At 48.3% G+C, this 25810-nt stretch overlaps 1 protein-coding gene across 7 annotated transcripts in view; it reads right to left on the minus strand.

Annotated features, from left to right (window-relative positions):
* Nucleotides 1–1064: 1064 nt before the first annotated feature.
* The window catches only part of LOC102452498 (uncharacterized), a 58652-nt gene continuing 33906 nt past the window's right edge, over nt 1065–25810 (minus strand). For 2 of the 7 annotated variants that reach the window (XM_089770745.1, XM_089770739.1), the window contains exons 7-10: nt 23953–24012; nt 14428–14628; nt 5618–5734; nt 1070–5310 (exon numbers count right to left, since the gene is read on the minus strand). In XM_089770745.1, coding sequence (XP_089626871.1) covers nt 3968–5310; nt 5618–5734; nt 14428–14628; nt 23953–24012 — 1721 coding nt within the window. In that variant the 3' untranslated portion in view covers nt 1070–3967. Of the gene's footprint in view, nt 5311–5617; nt 5735–14427; nt 14629–23952; nt 24013–25810 lie in introns of all 7 variants that reach the window. The other 5 variants (XM_089770744.1, XM_089770741.1, XM_089770742.1 and 2 more) reach the window with 5 other exon arrangements.

Genomic DNA, 25810 nt, shown 5'->3' on the forward strand with positions numbered 1-25810 from the left:
AACCTCCCTAGGCAATTTATTTATTCTAATGTTTAACCACCCTGAGGCTATGTCTATACTACAGAGTTTTTGTGGAAAAACAGCTCCTGCTCGGGAAAAAGCCCTCTTGCGCAAGAATACTTGTGCAAGAGGGCCAGTGTAGTCAGGGAAGAACTGTTTTGCACAAAAAAGCCCTGATGGCTAAAATGGTGACCGGGGCTTTTTTGCGCAAAATCGCATCTAGACTGGCCACGGATGCTTTTGCGCAAAAGCACTTTTTGCACAAAAGCATCCATGCCAATCTAGACGCGCTTTTCTACCCCTAATGTAGACAATCCCTGACAGCTGTTTGTCTAATCTCCTCTTAAAAATCTCCACCGATGAAGATTTCACCATTGCACAAATGTGGGGGAAATCTCGTTCCCCTGGGGTACAGAGCCCCTGAAAGGTCCAAGGCTGGAGGTCAAAGCAGTGAGGCAGGAGAGAAATCTAGAAGGAAAACTTTATTATGCATGCATGCAGGCTGACAGCTACCCAAGAGAGACAGTTTCAGGGATTCTTTATACAGTATGTTCAGACAGTTTAGTTGTTGATTGTTTTCTTTAACATATCAAAGTCTCAGCAGAAGTACTCTGAGAGGTTTCTGTTCACACCAGGGCTACGTCTACACTGGCCCCTTCTCCGGAAGAGGCATGCTAATTTAGAACTTTGGAATAGGAAAATCCGCGGGGGATTTAAATATCCCCCGCGGGATTTAAATAAACATGGCCGCCGCTTTTTTTCCGGCTTGGGGAAAAGCCGGAAAAAAGCGTCTAGACTGGCGCAATCCTCCGGAATAAAGCCCTTTTCCGGAGGATCTCTTATTCCTACTTGCAAGTAGGAATAAGAGATCCTCAAGTAGGAATAAGAGATCCTCCGGAAAAGGGCTTTATTCCGGAGGATCGCGCCAGTCTAGACGCTTTTTTCCGGCTTTTCCCCAAGCCATGTTTATTTAAATCCCGTGGGGGATATTTAAATCCCCCGCGGATTTCCCTATTTCAAAGTTCTAAATTAGCATGCCTCTTCCGGAGAAGGGGCCAGTGTAGACGTAGCCCAGGAGTGCTAGAAGTAAGTTTTACAGAACCAAGGCACATGAGAACCTGAGTGAGTAGGCAAACTGTGACAAAGATGAGTTTACATGACAATTTGTGACAGACTAGGAGTATCCATGAACTTGAGATAGGCATTGTAAGGGTCTTTGATTAGAGTTTAGATGATTTCACTCTGATACAGGGAGAGAGGTCTGGAAAACTTTTAACCCTTACAGCAGTTTTCTTTTAGAGAGTTTTGATTTCCTCCAGTGTCCTCCCTTAGACACAATTGGAGTTATTTGATTTTCCCCCATACAAGACAATTCATTCCAGTGCTTAACCTACTCTCTGGGAATGGGTATTCTAGCCCATTATGCACCCTCACAGTAGCTCCTCAAAGTTGTATTTCCCTAGTTTGTTAATGAGCTGGTCATAGAATCATAGAGCTGGAAGAGACCTCAGGAGTCACTGAGTCCAATCCCCTGCTAAAAGCAAGACCAACCCCAACTAAATCATCCCAGCCAGGGCTTTGTCAAGCAGGGACTTAAACATCTCTAGGGATGGAGATTCCATCCCTCCCTAGGAAACCCATCCCAGTGCTTCACCACCCTCCCAGTAAATACATTATATTGAATGCCTCACTCAAATCTAGAGATATGTCTACTGCTTGTCAACTATCCACAAGACTTGTTACCCTGTCAAAGCAAGCTGTCAGGTCGGTTTGACAAGATTTGTTCTTGCCAACTCCAGTGTGCCAGGGTAGCATCGAATAGAGAGAGAGCATCCCAGAGTGCAAACATCCTTGCTTCTGTCCTAAGTGATGACAAGATTGGGTGTCAAGCCCCCAGGAATCCATTACACTGCAGGACAAAAGCTGAATTAAGTTACACCACTTCAGCTATGTTAATTGCGTAACTGAAGTCGAAATAGCTTAATTCGGCTTTTGGCGCTTCTACACAGCAGGAAGTCGAAGGAAGAACACTCTTCTTTCGACTTCCCTTACTCATAAAATGAGGGTTACAGGAATCAGAGTAAAGAATCCTCCCAGCTCAACATTATGTTTAAATGTAGTGTAGACGTGCACTTTGTTATTCCGAAGTAATAATGCTGTGTAGACATACCCTTAGAGGGCTTTTCCCTTCATCCTCCCACTTCCCTGGTCCTTCTCACATCACTAAGCAGAGAATAGCAATACCCGAAGTCCAGAGACACAAACAATTCAATGTTTATTGGTGTTAGCCTCCAGCAAGCACAAATCCAATTTCCTTTCCTTTTTTCCCCTCCCCCTTGCTCTTTCCCACCCATTTCCTGCTTGACCCAATGTATACAGTTATATTTACTTAACTAATCATTCTACTGAAATTGAATTAGCCAGCCTTCCCCTACTGTAGTATAATAATCTAACCAATTATATCCCACCCCCTTAATTGGTTTACACTCAGCAAAATTAATTATACGGCAGACAGAAACAATCAAAGAACCAGACAGAGGCAATAAGAATAAGAGCCTCCGGAAAAGGGCACTTTTTCCGGAGGATCGGGGCCAGTCTAGACGCTCTTTTCCGGCTTTTTTAAAAGCCGGAAAAAAGCGGCGGACATTTTTATTTAAATGCCGCGGGGGATATTTAAATCCCCCGCGGATTTCCCTACGACGACTCGTGAAATTTACATGCCCCTTCCGGAAAAGGGGCCAGTGTAGACGTAGCCAAAGGTTTTGTTTAAATCTTTTAGGTTCTTCTCTTTAACTGGAGGTGATAGGTTGCACCAGCTTTCTCACAGTGCCAAATTGCCATATTTAAATAGGACCAATTTGAGGACAATATAACTCATATGACTTCCTGCATAATCTTACATCATTGATCCTAATAAATGGAACCATCCACATTCATAATACAATGTAATTAACACGTGAAAGCTTCCCTGTCATTGATACCTACATGTTGGTCAGGTGCCCAGCTCTGACTGCAGCACCCCACTCTAGGCAGCACAAAATGGTAGCAATACCAACCTCCCCCCCACAACAATAACCTTGTGACACCCCTCCCCCAACCCCACAATTCCTTTTTTGGTCAGGACCCCTACAAGTACAACACATTGAAATTTGAAATTTCATGATCTGAAATAGTGAAGTTCACGGTTTTAAAAATAATCTGACCACAACACTGACAAAAAAAACGGACCATGAATTTGTTAATCAATTCCACTTTTGTTTTAGAAGAATTTTTGTACATATATATGTATCATTTTTGTACTTGAAGTTATGAATATGGGCTCTGTACTTGTATTTCACATTTCTTTTCATCACTCCTGGAGCATTTTCTGGGCCAGGAAAACCAATCAAGATAGAGTGTTGAAATCTGAATTGACATAGGTTCCTTGCCTGTATTCCTTGTGTGGGAAAGATAAACCAGGAATTGAAAGACACAGAATGATTTAAACCCAGGCAGGACCTTCCATGTCTCCAAGGAATTTGGAGTTTTCTGAACAAAGAGAAAAGTAGAAGTCAGTAAAAAGGAAAAAGTGAATCCAATTGTGTTCAGGATCATTTTCCTTTATTTTGTGGTTTGGTTTCAACTGCTTTGTAAGAGTCTATGTCTTCCCTCCTCCAATTACCATCTAAGCATTGTTCCTAGAAATTTTCTGTTTTTAAATTTGTTTTCCTTAGTAGTTCTGTAATATCTAGCAACCAAGTATGCTTTATCAAGTTTATCTTTTGTTTTGTAATAAAAATAACTTATTTTAAGGTGATTATTTGTTTCATGTGTGTTGGAAGGTCTGTCTGTGTGTATCTACATGCCTCTCACTGAGGGGTCAGCTACCAGAGACTGCAACTTGTTTTTCCTTTTATTTTTCAAGTTCTTTTGCGGCAAAAGAGCTTGGAGTACCTTGGGGGTGATTTCAAGTGTTCACACCTGATTTTTAGGGAAAAAGCACTTGATTGTGACAGGGATTCCCCAAAATCTGTGTATTATTATTCTGGTTGGAGATTTTTTTAACCAGTGCCTGTAGAAGCAAGGTTTTGAAGCTCTCTTGTGGACCCTCACCATCTGCACTCTGAGTGCCAGAGTGGGGAACAGCCCTGACAAAGTTTTTTGCCTCAGTGTGGATTCTCCTATGTCTAACAAGGAGTGATCTCGTACTGAAGCTACTCCCACAGATAGAGCACCTGAAACATCTCTCTCTTGTGTGGGTTCTCTTATGTCTGACAAGATGTGAGTTCCTACTGAAGCTTTTCCCACAGTCAGAGCAGTAAAAAGGTTTCTCCCCGGTGTGGATTCTCCTATGTTTAACAAGGAATGAGCTCTCACTGAACCTTCTCCCACAGTCGGAGCAGCTGAAAGGTTTCTCCCCAGTGTGGATTCTCCTATGTCTAACGAGATCTGACCGCTGACTGAAGCTTTTCCCACAGTCAGAGCAACTGTAAGGTTTCTCTCCTGTGTGGATTCTGCTATGTCTAACAAGGTCTGACCTCTGACTGAAGCTTCTCCCACATTCAGAGCAGTAAAAGGGTTTCTCTCTGGTGTGGATTCTCCTATGTGTAATAAGGTCTGAGCTCTCAAAGAAACTTTTCCCACAGTCAGAGCAGTTGAAACGTTTCTCTCCTGTGTGGGTTCTCTGATGTCGGACAAGATGTGAGTTCGTGCTGAAGCTTTTCCCACAGTCAGAGCAGTAAAAGGGTTTCTCCCCTGTGTGGATTCTCCTATGTTTAACAAGATCTGAACTCTCACTGAAGCTTTTCCCACAGTCAAAGCAGTTGAAGGGTTTCTCTCCTGTGTGGATTTTCCTATGTCTAACAAGGTCTGACCTCTGACTGAAGCTTTTCCCACACTCAGAACAGCTGAAGGGTTTCTCTCCTGTGTGGATTCTATGATGTTTAATAAGGTCTGAGCTCTGACTGAAGCATCTCCCACCGTCAGAGGATCTGAAGGGCTTCTCTCCTGTGTGGGTTCTTTCATGTTCAATAAGAGTTGCATAATCACTGCAAGTGTAGGGTGCTTGTTGAAGGGGGATTTTCTGTTCAGTGGTTTCTGTGTTTCTTTCCACACTTCTGCTCATATAACTGAATTCACCCTGTCCCTCTTCTGGATGGTTTCCCTGCTGTCTTTCTGGGCTATGCTGACTCTCACAGGTCTCTCCCTGCTCAGGACTCTGAGAAACATGCCCTTCAGATATTCCCAATGGCATTTCACTTGGAGCCACTTGCTCTGGTCCTTCCTGCTGAAGAGACTCCTCATTGTTCTCACTCACCGTCCCATCACCTGCTGGGATAGAGAGAGAATCCAAACTGGAGTCATTCTCTGTGCTGAGTTGAAAAGAAAACTTTGAAGGGGGAACAGAAAAAGGAGAGTACACCCAAATAATGGCTGGAAAGGTTCACTAATCATCAATTGAGTTCATCCTCCTTCCCCACAACCTTTCTCCAGAGGGGGAAACTCAACCTTCCTCATACCCTCTGACTGGAGTTAAGTACAGGCTGATGGGTCAATTAGAGTTGATGAAAATGTACAAGGGACACCCACTAAGAAGAGAGGGAAGCTGGTTTCTGAGTCAGTTTAGCTGATTACTCACCTGTGTGGCTGTCACTGATGATCTCCCCTTCCTCACAGCCCTGGAGATCAGGGATCTGCAGCTCCTCCCCTCGCTCCACCCAGGAGATCCCATGAGCGCTGGAGTCTGGAAATCCTGCTGGGGGCGTGGGGGAGCAATTAAGCAAGTGCTGATCTTGTCCATTAAGCCATTACTGCTTCCAGAGCCAGGATCTGAGTCACCCACCCAGAGACGCTCCCCACTCCCCCACTTTGTAGAGACTGGGCTCTGGGATCACAAGACACGCTCACCTGCAATAAAGGTCCATCTCCCCTGCTTCAGGAATGGCCCAGCTTATTCCCTAGGGGACCTGAGCGCTCTGCTGCACTCTTAAGGTACAACTACATCTTCCTCATGGCCCGTTCCATCCCCCCAACTCAGGCCAGGCCCACACTCCTTAGGGGAGCTCTAGTGAGGGAGCTGACTTGGAGAGAAAGAACCCAACAGAGCTCTGGGTCCCCAAGGGCTCTGTCCACAAAGCTTCTGGCTGGTAGGGTTGCCAGATACTTTACAACAAAATACCAAACATGGAGGGAAAAAAAATTGGTTGAGGGAAAAAAAAAAAAAGATTGCTGCGCCTTTAAATCCCCACCTGCCTTCCATCTGAGAAAAACAGAAAATACCAGCCATGTGCAATGGTGGTGAAAACCAGACTGTCCGAGTGAAGACCGGACACCTGGCAACCCTACTGGCTGGGGAGCTCAGCTTGCTCTGCTGTTTGGCTCAGAGGCTCTACTTGAACCAGAAGGAGGCAGAGGAAGTTGTCTGAACTAGGGGATATCAACACGTGGTCAACTACACGATTAACCAATAAGCCTTGTCAACTATTCACATTCTCCCCCTCCTCCTTGCTGCTTCTGTAGGAGGGGACCAGAGGAGGCTGCCACGAAGCAGCCTCTATGTGCACCAGGCTGAAGGTCCCTGCAAACAGAGGCTGCTATGCATCCCGCTCAGCAACCTCAGTCTACAGGGAGCTGGGACCCCACATAGACAGAGGCCTGTGTCACACACAAACACACACCCTGTGTCTCACACATATTCTCCCCCTTTCCCTGCTCACGTGCCCCATCTGCACAGAGTGGGTGAGGAGAGACTACAGGGCTCAGGGGAAGCTTGCAGTGTCTTAAAGAGACAGTGCATGGGGTTTCTCGGAAACTTACCCAGTAAGTTTCTGCAAACACACACAGAGTCTCTGTCTCTCTCACCCATACTCAGCCTGAATAACCCAAACCCATACACCAGGGATGGCCAACCTGTCACAGACAAAGAGCCAAAATAGTGGTGGATACAGTGCGAAGAGCCGAGGGAAAAAAGCTGTTGAGCAAAAAAAAAAAAAACCCACAACCCCCCCTCCCCCACCACACACACACACGCTGCCCCTTTAACAGCTGCATGTAGCCCAAGCAGGCTTCCATCGGTCGGAAAGTTGTTGAGAAAAAACAAAACGCTGACCCTTTAAGAGCCATGTGTGGCCAAAGCAGGCTTCCACTGGCTGCAGCATCAGATCTCCCTGCCCCAAGCAGCGCCCTGACCAGACAAGGACAAAAGGACAGAGCAGGGGAATGAAGAACAGCCACGGGTGCAGGAGCCGCAACTTTTCCTTTGAAGAGCCGCATGCAGCTTGTGAGCTGCGGGTTGGCCACCCCTGCCATATACACTGGTGCATCTCTCTCTCTCTCTCACACATGCACACACAGTCTCTGTGTTATGCACACGATGGTGAGTTTCTACTGGTGATGCACAAGAGCACATGCATCAGTACACACAACAACATGCATTCCACACATGGATGGGAAAAAAAAAAAGGCTGTGTCTACACTGGCACCTTTTTCCGGAACTGCTTAAAACGGAATACTATTCCGTTTTCAGTTTTTCCGGAAAAGGAGCGTCTACATTGGCAGGCTGCTTTTCCGGAAAAGCCCTTTTTCCAGAAAAGCGTCTGTGGCCAATGTAGACGCGCTTTTCCAGAAAAGAGCACCGATCGCCATTTTCGCGATCGGGGCTTTTTTCCCAGAAAAGACTACTGGGTTGTCTACACTGGCCCTTTTCCGGAACAGAGTTCCGGAATAAGGACTTATGCCCGAGCGGGAGCAGAATAGTTTTTCCGGAATAGCGGCTGATTTTGTACAGTAGAGCGTCGTTGCTTTTCCGGAAATTCAAGGGCTAGTGTAGACAGCTCGCAGCTTATTCCGGAAAAGCGGCTGATTTTCCGGAATAAGTGGCCCAGTGTAGACACAGCCAAAGAGGAAACCCTGCTATCCACATGCCAGAGAGCTCTAAAAGGCTAATGAAACAACTCCATTTGGCCTCTTCCTTGCTCTGATCTCCGGACTATAGACATATCCTAATGAGATCATTCTAACCACAGGACAGAGAACTGTCCAATCTTTTGGAAGCAACCAGACACTTAATAAGCCAGCAGTTTATTCCATCATCGATTCAAACCTGATCTCAGAATGTTGCAATGTTTGATTATTTGATTGCTTTCCCCAGTTGTAATTCTCACCTTTTTCTCTTCTCATGCAAATAAACCTATAGGCTACGTCTACACTGGCATGATTTTCCGGAAATGCTTTTAACGGAAAAGCACTTTTTGCGGAAAAGCATCCGTGGCCAAACTAGACGCGTTTTTCTGCAAAAAAGCCCCGATCGCCATTTTTGCAATCGGGGCTTTTTTGTGGAAAATAGTACTGTGCTGTCTACACTGGCCGTTTGGCGCAAAAGTCTTTCGTAAAAAGACTTTTGCCCGAACGAGAGCAGCATAGTATTTCCGGAAAAGCACTGACAATCTTACATGAGATCGTCAGTGCTTTTCCGGAAATTCAAGCGGCCAGTGTAGACAGCTGGCAAGTTTTTCCGGAAAAGCGGCTGATTTTCCGGAAAAACTTGCCAGTCTAGACACAGTCATAGACTGCAGAGAGAATTAGCTTAAGTGTGATTCTGGGGTAAGATCTGAGTTATTTATTGGCCTGGGTACGTGGCTGGTCCTTTGGAATCAGGAAAATCCTTTGGTTAACGAAACTGGTTGTAACTCACCACTCCTCATTAACTCTAGCATCTGGGTGTTGAAACAAGGACTGGAATATTTAAGGAAGCTGCATTTCTGACTTCTGGTTAGCCCGTGTGATGAGACAGAGGTTTACCTTTGCTGCTAGTAGGGTATATTGTATGGAAAAATAACCACCACTTTTGCAGTGTGTCTGCAGCTGCATGTACCCAGCACTCCTGCCCCCTAATAACCGAGCCAGGCTGCCTGTGACCTGCCCAGACTGTCTGAGGAAGCTAGAACGCCAGTTTTTAGGCCAAGCAGCAACAAAAGCCGCGTGCATATGGCCATGACCTGGCTGCCTCGTTGCCTAATCAAGCCACGGCGGTTGAAAGATACGTGGTTCCCGATCCTCATTGTCTCTGAGTCTGCAGTGAGCGCTGAGAGAAATGGGAAGAACTGTGGGTCCTGAAGGAACTCTGAGCTCATGTTGTTTTTGTCTAGTTATGGATGGAACCACTGGACGGGATGTGTTGTGGCTCCTGCTTCTTGTGTGCTTTGGAGAAGAGAAAGAGAAAAGTCCCATCTCCTAGCAGAGGACAGCGCTGCCCTTATGGCTCTAGAGCAGACGAGATAAAGGGCGAGAATTTTCTACACCAGCCTTTCCTCTCCGGACTGACCAATCTGTGAGTGGCCCTGTGGGATGCAGGCCTGGTGGTCAGCATGGGTTGCTGGAGACCGGCTAAAGCTTCCTTCCACTCTGGCCAAGCTCTCAGAAGGGCTCTGTGTGATGCCCACTAACCCATCCGCAGGCACCAACAGCTCATCATACAGTTCTACTGCATGTTTTGGGATGTCCTTGACACAGGCCTCACTATGAGCTGGGCAGCGCCCCTGGGCAGCGTGCGGCTTCTCCTGTCACGGGCGCGCACCCTGCTGCTGGAGAAGTGGAGCCTCCAGGCCCCGAAGATTTGGTGCTCAGGGTCGCGACTCAGCATGGACTCTATGGGCGCAGCAAGTCACAGCGCTGTGAAGCATCAGGGTAAATACGCTCCCAGCTACTCCCCTCCTGGAGGTGGTTTGTCTACAGCCCTGGGAGAGAGCTCTCTCCCAGCGCTCTTGTCATGCCCGCACTGCTGTGGTACAGGGCTACCGCGGCACCACTCTAAGCTTGCTTGTGTAGACAAAATCTGAGAGAGTAACCAGCACGAACGCAACTTCTTAAAGCAACCGCAGTCACAACACCACCACAGAGCTATTCCTTTTCGCCTGGCATTGCTGGGTGCCACCCAGACGGACACTGCAGCAGAAAGATCAAAGTGTTTATTCAGTTTGTTCACTGTGTGGACTTGCCAGCAGTTTAGAGCCTGATCCTGTGCTTGTTAAGGCCTCACTGCAGCCTCATCTGCACTCTCTAAAAATACTCAATAGCCTCCTCAGAACGGCGAGGAAGAGCGCAGATTATTAACACGTCTCTACAAAGGCAACCTGAATACTTTACATTAAAAAAAAATCCAAGTCAGATCTTGCATTAAGTTCTGCTCATGTAGAATCCCCTCAGACCTCTCCGCTCTGGATCGGTCTCCCTTCCATCAAACTACCTTTTAGTCCAGGCTTTCTAACATCTCCGGGCAGATGTCTGTCAGCTGTCAACTGAAACGCACCTTGGCCAAACGCAAGTGCTTCCTCTGTGCCTGCTGATAGGAGGGGACAGACCTGTTGGCCTAGGACTGCAGAGTATTCACTGCTCTATAATTCTAACACTGGAAAATAGTGGAGGCGCCCCATTCCTCCTTCCCCATCATAGTTACAAGGTCGGAAATATGCCAGGAATAGTATCGACAATCGGGGGACACTAGCTCCTCACCCCGGCCTCAGAGTTGCCTCTGCAACAGGAAAAGGGAAGATGAACTTCGATTACCCTCACTCTAATGCATTAAATCAGACAACGGAGTTTCCACAGCACCCCGCCTCCCATGTAGCCACATCCCTTCCTGCACTGCCCAGGATGTCAGCAATCCAGCCCAAAATGTGGGCTTTATTCTGGTAACGGTGGCCACATATCACTGGAGGACGAGGGGATGGCAGGGGGTGTGTTCTGTGAGTGGGTCAGTAAGACTGTAGCATGAGGCAAGTGTTATTCCAAACCTCCTGTTTAGTGTCCCGTAACCAACATTCAATCCTGACAAAGCAACACTGGATAACTGAAAACAACTTGAAGTGGGAAAAATCCTCTCCAGAAGTAACATAAGAACGGTCATACTGGTTCAGACCAAACATCCATCTGGCACAGCAACCTGTCTTCCAACAGTGACTAATACAAGTTGCCCCAGATGAAGTGAATAGAACAGGGAATCATCAAGTGATGATTCTTCCTCTATCGCCCATTCCCAGTTTCTGAGAAATAGAGGCTAAGGACACTGTTCCTACCCATCCTGATTAATAAGTATTGATGGACCTATCCTCCATGGATTTATCTAGTTTTTTTTAAATCCTGTTAAAGTCTTGGTTTTCACAACATCCTCTGGCAAGGAGTTCCACAGGTTGACTGTGCACTACGTGAAAAGTCTTCCTTTTGTTTCAAAACTCTATCTGTTAATTTCATTTAGTGACCTCTGCTTCTTATAACAACATATAGGGTGTGTCTAGACTACAGGGTTTTTTCGAAAAAAGTGACTTTTTCGAAAAAACTTCCCTTGCGTCTAGTTGCTGCCACGTTCTTTCGAAAGTAAATTGAAAAAAACGCAGCAGTTTTTTCGACCGTGGAAAACCTCATTTTACAAGGAATAGCGCCTTTTTTAGAAAGTGCTCTTTCGAAAAAAAGGCGCTATGTAATGCAAACTGCTTTTTTTGAAAGAGCATCCAGACTGCCTGGGTGCTCTCTTTCGAAAAAGCGGCTTGCTTTTTCGAAAGTATTGGTTGTAGTCTAGATGCTCTTTATCGAAAGAGGTTTGTAGTCTAGACATAGCCATAGCCATAGTAAATAACTTTTCCTTATTCACTTTCTCCATACCTATCATCTCCCCCCCCATTGTCTACTCTTTTCTAAATTGAAATGTCCCAGTCTTTTTAAATCTCTCTTCATACAGGACCTGTTCCAAACCCCTAATCATTTTTGTTGCCTTTTTCTGAACCTTTTCCAATGCCAATATATCTTTTTAAGATAAGGCAACCACATCTGTATGCAATATTCAAGATGTGGGCATACCATGGTTTTATAGAGGCAACAGGCTATTCTCTATCTTATCTTTTATCCCTTTTTTTAATGAGCTGTAACATTGTTTGCTTTTTTGACTGCCACTGCACATTGAGTGGATGTTTTCAGAGAGCTAGCCACAATGACTCCAAGATCTCTCTTGAGTAATTGTAGCTCAATTACTCCCCATCATATTGTATTTATTTTATTTATTTAAATATTTTTACCCCGCCTTTCTATTTAAAATATTCAAGGTGGCTTACAAGAACAAACAAAAAATACAAATATATAATAAAATTTAAAATATGAGACCTCAGAGGGACATAACCAGCTAAAAGTTTATAGAGAGGAGGAACACACACATAGAGACTCAAACATTAATAAAAGCACGAGTCAAATATTTTATGTATGTATAGTTGGGATTATTTTTCCCAATGCCAATATATGCCATGACAACTTACTTTACTTAAGGGCCTTTGGTGAGGGACCTTATCAAAGGCTTTCTGGAAATCTAAGTACACTATATCCACTTCATGCCTCTTGTCCACATATTTGCTGACCCCATCAAAGAACTCTAGCAGATTAGTAAGGCATGATTTTCCTTTACAGAAACCATGTTGACTTCTCCCCAACAAATAATGTTCATCTATGTGTCTGACAATTCTATTCTTAACTATAGTTTCAACTACTTTGCCCAGTACTGACATTAGAATTACCAGTCTGTAATTGCCAGGATCACCTTTAGAGCCCTTTGTAAATATAGGAGTCACATTAAATCATCTTGGCTGTGTCTAGACTGGCCAGTTTTTCCAGAAAATCAGCTGCTTTTCCGGAAAAACTTGCCAGCTGTCTACACTGGCCGCTTGAATTTCTGCAAGGACACTGATGAGCTCATATAAGAAATCAGTGCTTCTTGCGGAAATACTATTCTGCTCCCGTTCAGGCAAAAGTCCCTTCTGCGCAAAGCTTTTGCGCGAAAGGGCCAGTGTAGACAATTCAGATATGTTTTTCGCAAAAAAGCCCCGGATCGCGAAAATGGCGATCAGGGCTTTTTTGCGCAAAAGCGCGTCTAGATTGGCACGGACGCTTTTCCGCAAAATGTGCTTTTGCGGAAGAGTGTCCGTGCCAATCTAGACGCTCTATTCCAAAAATGCTTTTAGCGGAAAACTTTTCAGTTAAAAGCATTTCTAGAAAATCATGCCAATCTAGACGCAGCCTTTCTGTACCTAATGACTGGAAAATAGCTAAAGAATAGGTTACAAACCACAGTTAATAGTTCCATAATTTCACAGCTGAGTTCTTACAGAACTCTTCTGTGAAAGCCATCTCATCTCGGTGACTTGTTACTGTTAAGTTTATCAATTTGTTCCAAAAGCTCCTCTAACGACACCTCAATCTGGGACAATTCCTCAGAATTGTCACCTAAAAATAACAGCTCTGGTTTGGGAATCTCCCTCACATTCTCAGCTGTGAAGGCCGAAGTAAAGAATTCATTTAGTTTCTCTGCAATGGCCTTATCGTCTTTGAGTGCTCCATTAGCATCTTGACCATCCAGGGGCCCCACTGGTTGTTTAGCAGGTTTCCTGCTCTGAGTTTTTGGCTAGCTGTTCTTCAAACTTCTTTTTGGCTTTCCTTATTATATATTTACACTTAATTTGAGAGACTTTATGCTTTTTTCTATTTTCCTCACTAGTGTTTAACTTTCGCTTTTAAACAATGCCTTTTTTATCTCACGGCTTCTTTTACTTGGTAGTTAACCCACAGAGGCACTTTTTTGGTTCCCTTACTGGCTACGACTAGACTGGCATGACTTTCCGGAAATGCTTTTAACGGAAAAGTTTTCCATTAAAAGCATTTTCAGAAAAGAGCGTCTAGATTGTCAGGACGCTTTTCCGCAAAAGCACTTTTTGCGGAAAAGCGTCCGTGGCCAATCTAGACGCGCTTTTCCGCAAAAAAGCCCCAATTGCCATTTTCGGGATCGGGGCTTTTTTGCAGAAAAGAAATCTCTGCTGTCTACACTGGCCCTTTCGCGCAAAAGTCTTTCAGAAAAAGACTTTTGCCCGAATGGGAGCAGCATAGTATTTCCGCAAAAAGCACTGATTTCTTACAGTAGAAAGTCAGTGCTTTTGTGGAAATTCAAGCGGCCAGTGTAGACAGCTGGCAAGTTTTTCCGGAAAAGCGGCTGATTTTCCGGAAAAACTGGCCAGTCTAGACACAGCCACTATGTTTTATTATTTTGGGGCATTCAATTTAAGTTGGGCCCCTTTTATGGTGTCTGTCATGATTATGAGGGTTAGCCAGCAGCCTGGGATTTAAGGGGTTAACTACACCTAGCCAGGTGGAGTGACCGGTAGGAATGTAGGTGGGGCTTTCAAACTGGGACAAAGGAATTTGGATTTTTTCCTTTCTCCTTTTGTCTCTGTGAGAGAGTCCTCTGCAGCTACAGAGAGGGACAAGCATGTCTCTCTCTCTCTCTCTCCAAGACACCATTCTTCATTTTCTGTAAGTAGGGTAAAGTTTAGGTAGTTTCGTTAGACCCTGAACTGAACCAAACCCAGCTGCTCCAGAGCCCACCCAGCTCCTGATACCCGAGGGGACAAGGATCCTTACCAAGGCAGCTCACAGCCTCATAATTCTCCTGCATCACATCCCAGTAGAGGGCTCTCTGATCCGGGTCCACCAGAGCCCATTCCTCCTCTGAGAAATACACAGCCACCTCCTCGAAGCTCACCAGCTCCGCCACAGCCATTTCCTGTCCCTGGCTCTGCAGGCCATGGGCTGAGCTGGAGCAAGACATGGGCGTTCTGCAACCTGTCGGGGGGAGAAGAGCAATGGGAGACATTTCAGAAAGGGCTTTAATCCTTTCCACCACCCATTCTCTCCAGACTCTGTTCCTGGTGACACACCTGCTAGAACAGGGGCCGGCAACCTTTTCAAACTAAGGAGCCAAACTACATCGAAATTCAGAGCAAGTGGTCAACACAGAGCCGTATAAGAATGCCCTTTGGCATGAACTGAAAATATACAACGTAATAGGATTGATAACTGACATGATGATTGATAGTAGCGTCAATGAAACATTGTTCTCACGGACTTTATTTAACGGGACTTCTGCTGCTGCATCTTTTCGCACGTTTCTTTGAAGTTTACATCATAACTGGACAAATCCAGCTTCATGCAGACATTCGGGCTGTCTTCTGTTAATCTTATGGCAGGAGGCTGCTGATGTGGGGGTGCGGGAGTCAGGGTTATGTCCCCTCCTAGCCGTGCCACAGTGGGGGGGGGGGGGGGGAAGGGTTGCTGCCAGTCCTTTCTGTGGCTAGATGGGGGCCAGACTGCAGGTTCTGCCCCAGGATCGGAATGCTGTGGCCAGATGGGATCCTACCCGGCCCCAGTTCCAGCACATGGTGCGAGCCGCCTGCCACACAGCCCACCCTGGGAGCAACTGGGCAGCCACCATGCCGGAGCTGGAACTGGGGCAACGGTGCAGCTGTCCCAGTAGGGCCATCCGCACCCCAGCCCTGCTCCAGCTCTGGCACATGGGGCAGCCAAGACAGCCATAGTGTAGGTTGCCGACCCCTGTGCTAGACCTGGACATTTTGGGCAAATGCTTGAGTCTAGATATTCCATAAAAAGCACACACAAGTTAGACCCCAAAACCACATTCATTTTCCTGAATACCTGGCTTGAGTTTCAACATTCCTGCACCTGAAACAAGGGGATTCAGTTCTGAACGCCCAGTGTTTCATCTAAAGCAGCCATTTATTCTGCTGCCTGAACATGGATGGAGGTGTCTAAACTTCTCAAGAGATGGAGAATCCCTCACGTCCTTTGGCCATTTGTTGCAGGGGTTAATCATCTTCCCTATCAAACATTTGTGCCTCCTCTCTAGCCTGAAATTGTCTGGCTTCTGCTTTCAGTCATTAGTTCTCACTGAGCCATACCACTTAGACCAGTGGTTCTCAAATTTTTTGGCCCATTGACCACCTGGCTCAATGGAAACCTGTCCGCCGACCACCCGTTGCGAATAGAAACTCACCATTAATTACTTAATTACACCAGCGCCATCTTGCTAGTGCTGCCGCAATTTAAATTATTAAACAGACTAAGTGCTTTAACTTTCTCATGTTAAGTTTATCAAACATTTCAAATAAAGTAAAATATTAATTGATGTCCAACACAAAAGATTTCCATGTTTTATTTATGGCAGGGTTGGGGAATCTTCTGTGTGTCAGGGGCCACTGGCCCCCAGAAAAATTAGTTGGGAATGACTCAAGGGAGAAGCAAAACAACACCTCCAAAACCTCCCAACCAAGACACCTCATTCCTCTGGCGCTCCGGCCCCACAGGGCGAGGGAAAGGGACAGGTAGGACTAAGGTTCAGGGCTTCCCACAGACCAGATTTACTGGGATTCGGGAGTAGCTGATCGGGTTCAGGGAGATGGGGTGTCCCTGGGGGAGGGAAACTGGACACAGTGTGGAGAGGCGAGGCATCCAGCCCAGAGGGGGGCAGAGTCTCATAGGTGGGCAGAGTCTGGGGAGGTGGGCGCTGAGGTGGTTTGGCCACCCGGACCGAGTCCCAGTGGGTGCAAAACCCCGAAGGGCCTCACGCCCCCACCTGTGTCCTGTGTGTGGGCTCCGCAACCCCAGTGCTGCCCCCTGGCACGGCCCAACCTGCTGCTGGGGAAAGGGGAGGGCACCAGACACTCGCGCACCACGACCGCCCAACCCACCCGGCTGGGCCCCGAGCAGCCCAACCTGCTGCCTGCCCTGCAGGAGTACCTGAGGGATGCACTGCTGTTACCATGGCGACTGAGTTTGGTGGGACCTAGGTGGGAGTTTCCCATGGCTGGAGCGGCGCTCCTCCACCTATAGCTTTGCAGCCCATGGGGGAGCGAGGGGGGCTGAATTTGCTTTCTGCACCCCCTCCCCGCACGCCCTCCGAGCTGGAAGCCGGAGCTGGTGCTGCAGCCTTGCCGCTACGCACGGAGCATGAGGCTCGAGCGGCAGCGTGGGCTCCCCGCTAGGTGGGGGAGCAGAGAGGGCTGAGCTCAAGCCATGACGGCAGCACTTTGAGAACCACTGCACTGGACTGAAGAGCCCTTAGGGATCCAGCAGCTCCTCTCCACGAACAGCCCTTTTAGCAGGGGAATCTACCTTATCCGGCAGGGAAGAGCTGCCTTGGCCAGTCCCTGGGGGATATCGGGCCATGTGAATCACTGCCCTGGGAAGCGGCTCTGAGATACCCCAGCTTGGAAATGAGGAAACACCCACATCCGCCCCCATTGGCCATGTTCGTGAGCACTGCAATTGGCTTCCTCTCCCCCCCTCCATCAATACTGTGGGTTTCCCCTCTGCCACTGGCTGGCAGGGCCAGATCCGGTTTTTAACCCCGCTGCCTGCCCTGATTTGCCTTTGGCCCCACTCCTGGGCCTGCCACCAGCTGTGTGACCCCACCACCCGTGTGGTCGGTTTGGCCCCTGCACAGACACCTCCACCTGCGATTTGCCCCAAGTCCCGAGTGGGCTGCAGCTACAGGGAGTGCTGGGGCAGTAGCACACAGGTCGAGTAGCCCCTGCTCCAGCCCCGTCCCATAGCAGATGTTGCCGCTGCCTGGCCCAGCCCTTTGCTCGGGGCTCGCCCCTCACCGGCAAGCTGCAGTGCAAAAGGACCTGGTCAGGCTCTGGGAGAGCCCCGGGGAGTCCAACCCTGCAGGGCTGCTACTTGGCCACGCAGCTCTCAATTTGAGCTAAGCCCTGGACTGGAGTCACCGAACTACGTCACATGTGGACTGACGCCCCCTCTCCCCCACTGGCCGGATTTTCAGTGCACCCCTCCCCGCTCCTCCAGCCCTCCCAATGGGGGTAGCAGCACCGTATGACCAGACCACCCTACCCTGGGGTGCGAGTAGGAGAGACGGAGCTTCCAGCCCTGCCCACCCTACCCCACAGCAGCGCCAGGCCCAAAAAGTTGCTAACTCCTGCACCTGCCTGCCCACTCCCCAGGGGCTGTCATGGGCATCACAGCCTGTGCTGGGTTCCACATGCCTGGGGCCGCCCCTGTCCAGCCTAGGTGTACAGCTCCCAGGAGGTAAGGGGTTAACCCCCCCTCCTCCCTCCTACAGGTTCTGCCCCGTGGCTGCTCCGCAGATCGGGGTGGGGCAGCCCAGTCACACGCTGCTGCTGCCTCCGTGGGGCCCCTGGGCTATGTCTACACAGGCGGGTTATTGCGCAAGAATCCGCAGAGCGTCTACACTGCCCGCCCGCTCTTGCGCAAGGAAATTTACGGTACGGCGCGGTAAGAGACGGCTCCTTGCGCAAGCGCTACGCTCTTTTCTAACAGGTGTAAGCCCTCTTGCGCTGGAGCTCTGGCGCAAGGGGGCAGTGTGGATGCAGGGATTTCTTGCGCAAGAGGGCGTCCACACTGCCGTGGGCGCTCTTGCGCAAAAGCACAGCGTGCACATGGCAGCGTGGACGTTTTCTTGCACAAAATGTTTGTGCGCAATAAGCCGCCAGTGCAGACATAGCCCAGGAGCCTGGGCTGAGCCACTAGTTTGGACACAGAGTGGCCTGCAGGTGAGGGGCAAGCCCCGGGCAAAGGGCTGAGCTATTGGTTTGTACAGAGCCGCTCCCTATAGGGCTGTCCCACCTAGGAAAAACGTAGGGTTACTGAGCATGCTCAGTAGCTCTGTTGAAGCTCCTGCCCTTTGTGCTGCCCTTACTATGTATATGACTACATATTACATGGAGTTAAAAGGAAAAGGGGCTACACGGAGGAGGGGGATGAAAATTGGCTGGGCAGGGGGGTGAAGCGGCTGCAGGCAGGGCTAGAATCGGTGCTGGGACAAAATCAGGGCGGGTGGGGGGGAGGTGCGGCAGATAAACTCCGTGGCCGGAGAGACACAGAGGGCAAAGCCCCAGCACAGGCAGGACAGAAGAGGTAAGAACAGTCAACCCAGTGGGAATGAGGCACCAGTCAGAGTGGCTGTGACAGGGGGGCTTTTGTATTCTCCCAATTTTTTTTTAAACTTACTCAAACCAGATGCACTGAGCATGCTCAGTAGCTCTGCTGAAGCCACTGCCCTTAGCCTTGCCCACACTTTCTGCGGGTGGCTTTTTACAGGGGTTAAAATGGGCGAAAGGGGGCAAAACGGAGGAAAGGGGGTGGCGAGAGCCGAGCAGCGGGCATAAAATTACTGGCCGGGGGGGGGGGGGGGGGGAGGATCAAGCCACTTTAATGTGAGGCAGAAGGGGGATAGAGGGAAAAAAATCAGGAAGAGGGGAGGAGCTGGGGTTCAGCTTGGCTAGGGGGGACGCAGCCAACCCCTGTACAGGGTTTTTGTCCCCACACAGAGAGGAGCATAGGGGGTAAGAGTTACCCCAGTGGGATGAGCCACCTGCTGAGTGTGCAAAAGAGCAGAGGTGGGTGGCAGAGAGGGGTTTTTATTGCCCCTCTCTAGGTGCCGTGTTTGAGTACAGGGCAGCTTCCTGGCTGTGTTCTTAAAGGTGAAGCTGTCCTAATTCATTGGTTCTCACTGCTAGACCCCCGCAGTGCCTCTATCTGTGCTGCTACACGGACAGGAGACAGAATGCCCTAAAACATCCGACATGCAGTGCTTGAGGGAACGTGTAACACGTTGTGCGCATGTAAAAGACTCTTATTAGTTTCCTCCCTGCTTCCTGGTCCCTAGTCCTGAGTGTCTAGAGACAGTTTGGAAATCTAGGCAAACGGTGGTCAATACTTTGTGGGTGAAACCCAGCCACACCAGTCAGTGTTTAACATTGGCCTTTGCCTGGCCACGCCGCTTCCCTTAGCTCCCCTTGGTGGCAAACGGTGAAATGGAGCTAATGGGAGCCAGGAGGCTCGGCAGCCGCGACGCTCGTAACTAAACAAACTGGCACAGCCAGTTACAGGTTTATCCAAGTGGTTTCGTGGTTTCCCTTTGAGAGAAACACTGCATTACTGTCAGTTGGAAAGGGAAAGAAATCCTGGGTGAGTGTATGTAAATACAGTTTGCTCCTGCTTTGTTTAGATGTGGTAGATCAGTGTTTCTCAAACTGTGCTCCAGAGACATCTCCAGGGGTCTGCGAGGTTGACAAACATCGATAGGTACAACACATACAATCAGTGGACCCCTGGGGCTCCGCATACATTTTTACGCATGTAAAGGTCTCCGGAGCCCAAAAAGTTTGAGAACCGCTGTGTTAGATATTCAGCTGTTACAATGGTGTTTTGCTCGTTGCAATCAACTTGGCTGGTGTTGGGTCACAAATTATGCTAATACTAATTGCATGGTCTGTAATTATTGGGGGAAAATACAAAAGACGACAGTCTGTGCTTAACCTGGCACAAAAGAGGGAAACACGCTCTGTTTAAAGAATGAGATTCTGGGCGTGTGCATGTAAATACAGTTCACTCAGTTTGCTTAGGCCTGCTAGATATACAACTGTTATAGTGGTGTTTTGCCCATGGTAACCAATTTGGCTGTTGTGGAGTCACAAACTGTGTTAACGCTAAATGCAGGAATTGTGAGATATGATCAGCAATCCTTGCAGTTATTGTGGGGATGCAGAAAAGTCAGACTGTGTTTAACGCAGTTCAAAGAAGATAGACTGTCCGTGTAAAGAGCCTCGGATGGACAAGGGTTCCCCTGCCGAAGTTCTGTGAAGTTAATTGAGGGAGGGGAGGGCAGGGCTCTGAATCAGCAGGCTGCATGCCCTCCAGGTGTGAGTGGTAAGACTGGTTCAACCTGTTTCTCCCCCCTTTTCTAATTATAAAAGTAGAACAGACTCCATCAGGAGTCTCGTTATTTTAAATTTACTCCCGTGGACGCTGGACTTTCTTGTGGCTGGACTGTGCTCTGGGACAAGAGCTGAAATCACTAAGTCTGGCCCAGAGCCAAATCTAACACAAGCCAGCGGATGATGTGCCAAGCAGCCAACAGGGAGGGAGGGAGAGGCACGACGAGAGGCGGGAAGGGGGGCAGCAGAGATCAGCGAGCAGGTGGAAGGCAAATGACCAACGGAGTGCATCAGATACTTCCCTCCCTCCTCCACACTCAGGATGGGAGGTGAACTCCTTGCCTGTCCTGACCAAGGGCAGCGACTGTGAGAGGGGTGCAGACAGGGGTTGAGGATGTGAAGGGGATGCTTACGTTGCTGGACTTAAGAACGTGAGAGGCAAGGGACAATGCCCAGCCTACTCGGGATGAGATATTGACTTGTGATTTGGTTATGAACTCGGTCCACGTTACTTTCCTCCCTTTTTATTAAAAGTCTCTGTTATTGCGAGGGGGAAGCATTGCCTCTCAGAGGGGCCCAGGGTGTTGTGTGAATTTCCCAGGTTACTGAGTGGGGGCTCGAGTCAGTTCTGTGTTCGATGGATGGCGAGGAACCCCTTGCTATTGAAAAAGAAAATCAAAGTTAAAAATCACTTAGAGACGTTAGATGTCTTCAGGTCACCAGGGTCTGATGAAACAGATTCTAGAATACTCAAGGACCTGATAGAGGATGTATTTAGCTAGCATCTTTGAAAAGTCATCAAAGTCAGAAGAGATCCCAGAAGACTGGAAAAGGGCAAATACAGTGCCCATCTAAAAAAGAAAAATAAGAACAATCCAAGAAACTCAGGACCAGTCCTCTTAACTTCTCCGTTAGAAAAGATAATGGAGCAAGTAATTAAGGAACTCATCTGCCAACATCTGGAAGATAATAAGGTGATAGGTAACAGCCAGCATGGATTTGTAAACAACAAATCATGGCATAGCAATGTGATAGCTTTCTTTGATAGAATAACAAGTCTTGTGGATAAAGGGGGATGGTGGATATGGTATACCTAGATTTAGTAAAGCATTTTATATAGTCTCACATGACCTTCTTATCAATAAACTAGGGAAATACAACCTAGATGGGGCTACTATAAGGTGGGTGCATAACTGGCTGGATAACCAGAAAGTAGTTATTAACGGTTCATAGCCATGCTGGAACAGCATAACAAGTGGGATTCCGCAGGGGTCTGTTTTGGGACCGGTTCTATTCAATATCTTCATCAACGATTTAAATGATGGCATAAAGAGTACGCTTATAAAGTTTGCAGATAATACCAAGCAGGGAGGGGTTGCAACTGCTTTGGAGGACAGGGTCATAATTTAAAATTATCTGGACAAACTGGAGAAATGGTCTGAGGTAAATAGGATGAAGTTTAATAAGGACAAGTGCAAAGTGCTCCACTTAGGAAGGAACAATCACTTTCACACACACAGAAGGGGAAGCGACTGTCTAGGAAGGAGTACTGTAGAAAGGGATCTAGGGGTCATAGTGGATCACAAGCTAAATATGAGTCAACGGTGTGACACTGATGCAAAAAAACCAAACATGATTGTGGGATGCATGAACAGGAATGTTGTGAGCAAGACACCAGAAGTCATTCTTCCGCTCTACTCTGCGCGGATCAAGCCTCAGTTGGAGTATTGTGTCCAGTTCTGGGCATCACATTTCAAGAAAGATGTAGAGAAACTGGAGAGGGTCCAGAGAAGAGCAACAAAAATGATTAAAGATCCTGAAAACATGAGCTATGAGGGAAGGCTGAAGGAATTGGGCTGGTTTAGTTTGGAAAGGAGAAGACTGAGAGGGGACATGATAGCAGCTTTCCAGTACTTAAAAGGGTGTTACAAGGAGGAGGGAGAAAAATTGTTCTGCTTGACCTCTAAGGATAGGACAAGAAGCAATGGGCTTAAATTGCAGCAAAGGAGGTTTAGGTTGGACACTAGGAAAAGCTTCCTGTCAGGGTGGTTAAACACTGGAATAAATTGCCTAGGGAGGTTGTGGAATCTCCATCACTGGGGATATTTAAAAGCAGGCTAGATAAACATCAGGGAAGCTCTAGACAGTGCTTGGTCCTGCCAGGAGGGCAGGGGACTGAACTTGATGACCTCTCGAGGTCCCTTCTGGTTCTAGTATTCAATGATTCTAGATTCTGTGAGTCTCTGGGTCTATGATCAGCTGCCCCACTACAAAGGACAGTCACTGCCTGCAAAGTTCCAGGCCTGCTGTTTGTAGGGATGTCAGATACCGTGTAATTGAATAGTTGTGTAACCACTGGATCCTGATCCTCTCCTTCTCCCTGATCCCTGTATAGGAAGGAAAAAGAGGAGGGCAGGCAGGTCCGCAAAACCGGCATGTGTGGAGATCTGGTTTCAAAGCCGACTCCCCATGCGTACGGGCTCCCACCAGCCCCCCCCCCCCCACTCTTCATGTTGCTGCCTCTAACAGAGGCAGCAGTGCAGAGGTGGGCAGGCAAATCCAATGCTCTAGGAAGGCTGGCTTTAAGCTGGCTCCCCATGGGCACCGGCTTCCACCTCCCTACCACTTGCTGCCCCTGATACAGGGGAATGTGTATAGACGACAGGATGACCTAGGCTTATCGGTTAATTGTGTAGTCGTCTACACGTTGACAGCCCTAGCTGTTTGGAGAGGCAACATGGCCGCCTGCCCCCAAACTAAGCCCTTGTTAAAAAATGGGGGCACATGGCTAGTGTTCCCTCTAATTTTTATGTCCGTGACTGTTCTCTGCACCAATATGGAGGTGAGGTTATCACAGAACAAAAGTCTTTCCACCCATGGAAAATGTGTGGTGGGGGTGGGGCCGAGTGGTTGAGGCAAGGGCTCTAAATGGGGGTTGGGCTCTGAATGGGAGCTCCAGGCAGGGGCAGGAGGGTGTGAGGGCTCTGGTTAGGGATGTGGGCTTTAGGGTGGGGCTCCAGGCTGGCGGGGGAGGCTGAGGGTTTTGGAATACCAGAGACCAAGCTGAGGCAGGGAGTTGGGTTGTTAGAGGGGGTGAGGGCTCCAGGATGTAAGAGGGGGCTCCAGTTTTGGGGAGGAGCTCTGGGCTGGGCGCTGTACTGGGGCTATGGTCTGGGGCCCAGAATGATGAGTTTGGGGTGCAGGAGGTGGCCCCTGTGTTGGAGGAGACTGGGGCAGGAGAGTGTGTGGATCTTGCTTACATGGCTGGCTCCTGGGGTCAGTGGTGCTTCGGCCGCCTGCCTTGTGCCTGCCTGTCCTGAGACAACGCGCTGCACCCCGCAAGTGGCCAGCAGGTCTGGCTCCAAGGGAGACATATGTCTCCAAGGCAACTCACCCAGTCCGTGCACTCCTCGGGGTTCCCCTCTTTGGGCCTCCAGTGCAGACGGCAGTGTGTCTGGAGGGGGGAGGAGAGGAGAGGGGAGATTTCAGGTTTGCATTGTGATCACACAGAGCTGGGATTTAATTGTAACAGAGACCAGACAGAGACACACTCAGGTGTTTAATATGAAAAGGTCTGAAACCTTCTGTTTCCCTCCCACTCAGGCACCAGCAGTGGAACCAACATCCCTGCAGCCTCACACTCACCCCAGCACAGACAAACTAAGTGAGAACGAATTGTTCCCTCCTCATCCCCTCCCACCCTTTAAAATCCACTGGGTTTGTCTCGTACACTCACTGCCTTTGTCGTAACCTAGACCCTGATCCTGCACAGACTTTGGGTTCAAAGTAACTTTTCCCACTTCGGTCCCTTTGACACCAACAGAAGGTTCAGAGTTTGCAAAGTCCTGGCTCTAACTGGGAGCCGTGGGGTCTGTTTATGCCTTGGACCTGCAGTAGGGATGTAATAGCGTACTCGATTAACCAATTAGCAAAAGCTTTCAGGTTAATGCTATAGGCTACTCGCATTCCCCCCCACGCACCAGTAAATTTTTTAGCAGGCTGGTCAGCAGCCTGGCTCGTGACCGGACCAGGACTTACCTCTGCTGTGGCTCTGCCCAGCTCAGTTCCGACTCACACTGGATTTGGGAGCTGAGACCCCATCCTGGACAGGGGCTGCTGCTGCTGCCCTGCACTGCTGCCTCTGTATCAGAGGCAGCATCACAGGGCAACAAGCAGTCAGTCTGCGAGGGGAACAGGTTTTTAAACTGGCTCCGCTCGTGGACCAGCTCCCGCCTGGTACCTCACATTGCTGCCTCTGATACAGAGGCAGCAATGCAGAGTAACTGGGGGCTCCTTGGAAGTGGGGCGGGAGCACATTGGCTGCCGGCCCTGCCCCCAAGGGACTTTATAATAGTTGAGTAACTGATAAGAATTCATGAGGTTAATCGACTATTTAATTAACCGATATTTAACATCATAGAATCATAGAATCATAGGACTGGAAGGGACCTCGAGAGGTCATCGAGTCCAGCCCCCCGCCCTCAAGGCAGGACCAAGCTCCGTCTACACCATCCCTGACAGATGTCTATCTAACCTGTTCTTAAATAGCTCCAGAGAGGGAGATTCCACCACCTCCCTTGGCAATTTATTCCAGTATTTGACCACCCTGACAGTTAGGAATTTTTTCCTAATGTCCAATCTAAACCTCCCCTGCTGCACTTTAAGCCCATTACTCCTTGTCCTGTCCTCAGAAACATCCCTCGCCTGCAGTTGCTAGAGTAAGGAGAAGGCCTTGTTCTGTAGCCATATTGGAAGGCCTAAAAGCCTTCATCCGCAGCCAGACAAAAAAACGGCAGCCATTAGATGAAAGTCACTTACATTAAAAGAGTGTCACACCAACCTGTTCAGAAGGAGACCCTGTCCCTAATAGCCCCCACTCTCACCAGATAAAGAAACAAATCTCAAAACAATTAAAGACGACGTATTTGATGGAAATTCATCTGGGAAAGAACTACTGCCCCAAAACTGTGTTGAATGGTAACGAATGAAATGGAAGAGAAAATAACTTGAAAATTGCTTGCACAACAAAAGCTCTGATAATTTAAACATTCATGTGAGTGCAGCATGAGTTAGACAAGATACTTACTGTTCATAGTACACAAAGGTGTTTGGAACAGAACTGATCAGCATATAATCTAGCTGCGCCTAACATGTTGTCACGAATCATGGGCCGTGTGAATGGTTGGCATGAGTGAATTAGCAGTAAGTGAGCTGAAGAGAGGCCATACTAGGGTCCGAGTCAGTGCCCTGGT

Source organism: Pelodiscus sinensis, chromosome 19 (genome assembly GCF_052426305.1).
Source record: "Pelodiscus sinensis isolate ZL-2025 chromosome 19, ASM5242630v1, whole genome shotgun sequence".
In the NCBI taxonomy this organism is placed as follows: Eukaryota; Metazoa; Chordata; order Testudines; family Trionychidae; genus Pelodiscus; species Pelodiscus sinensis.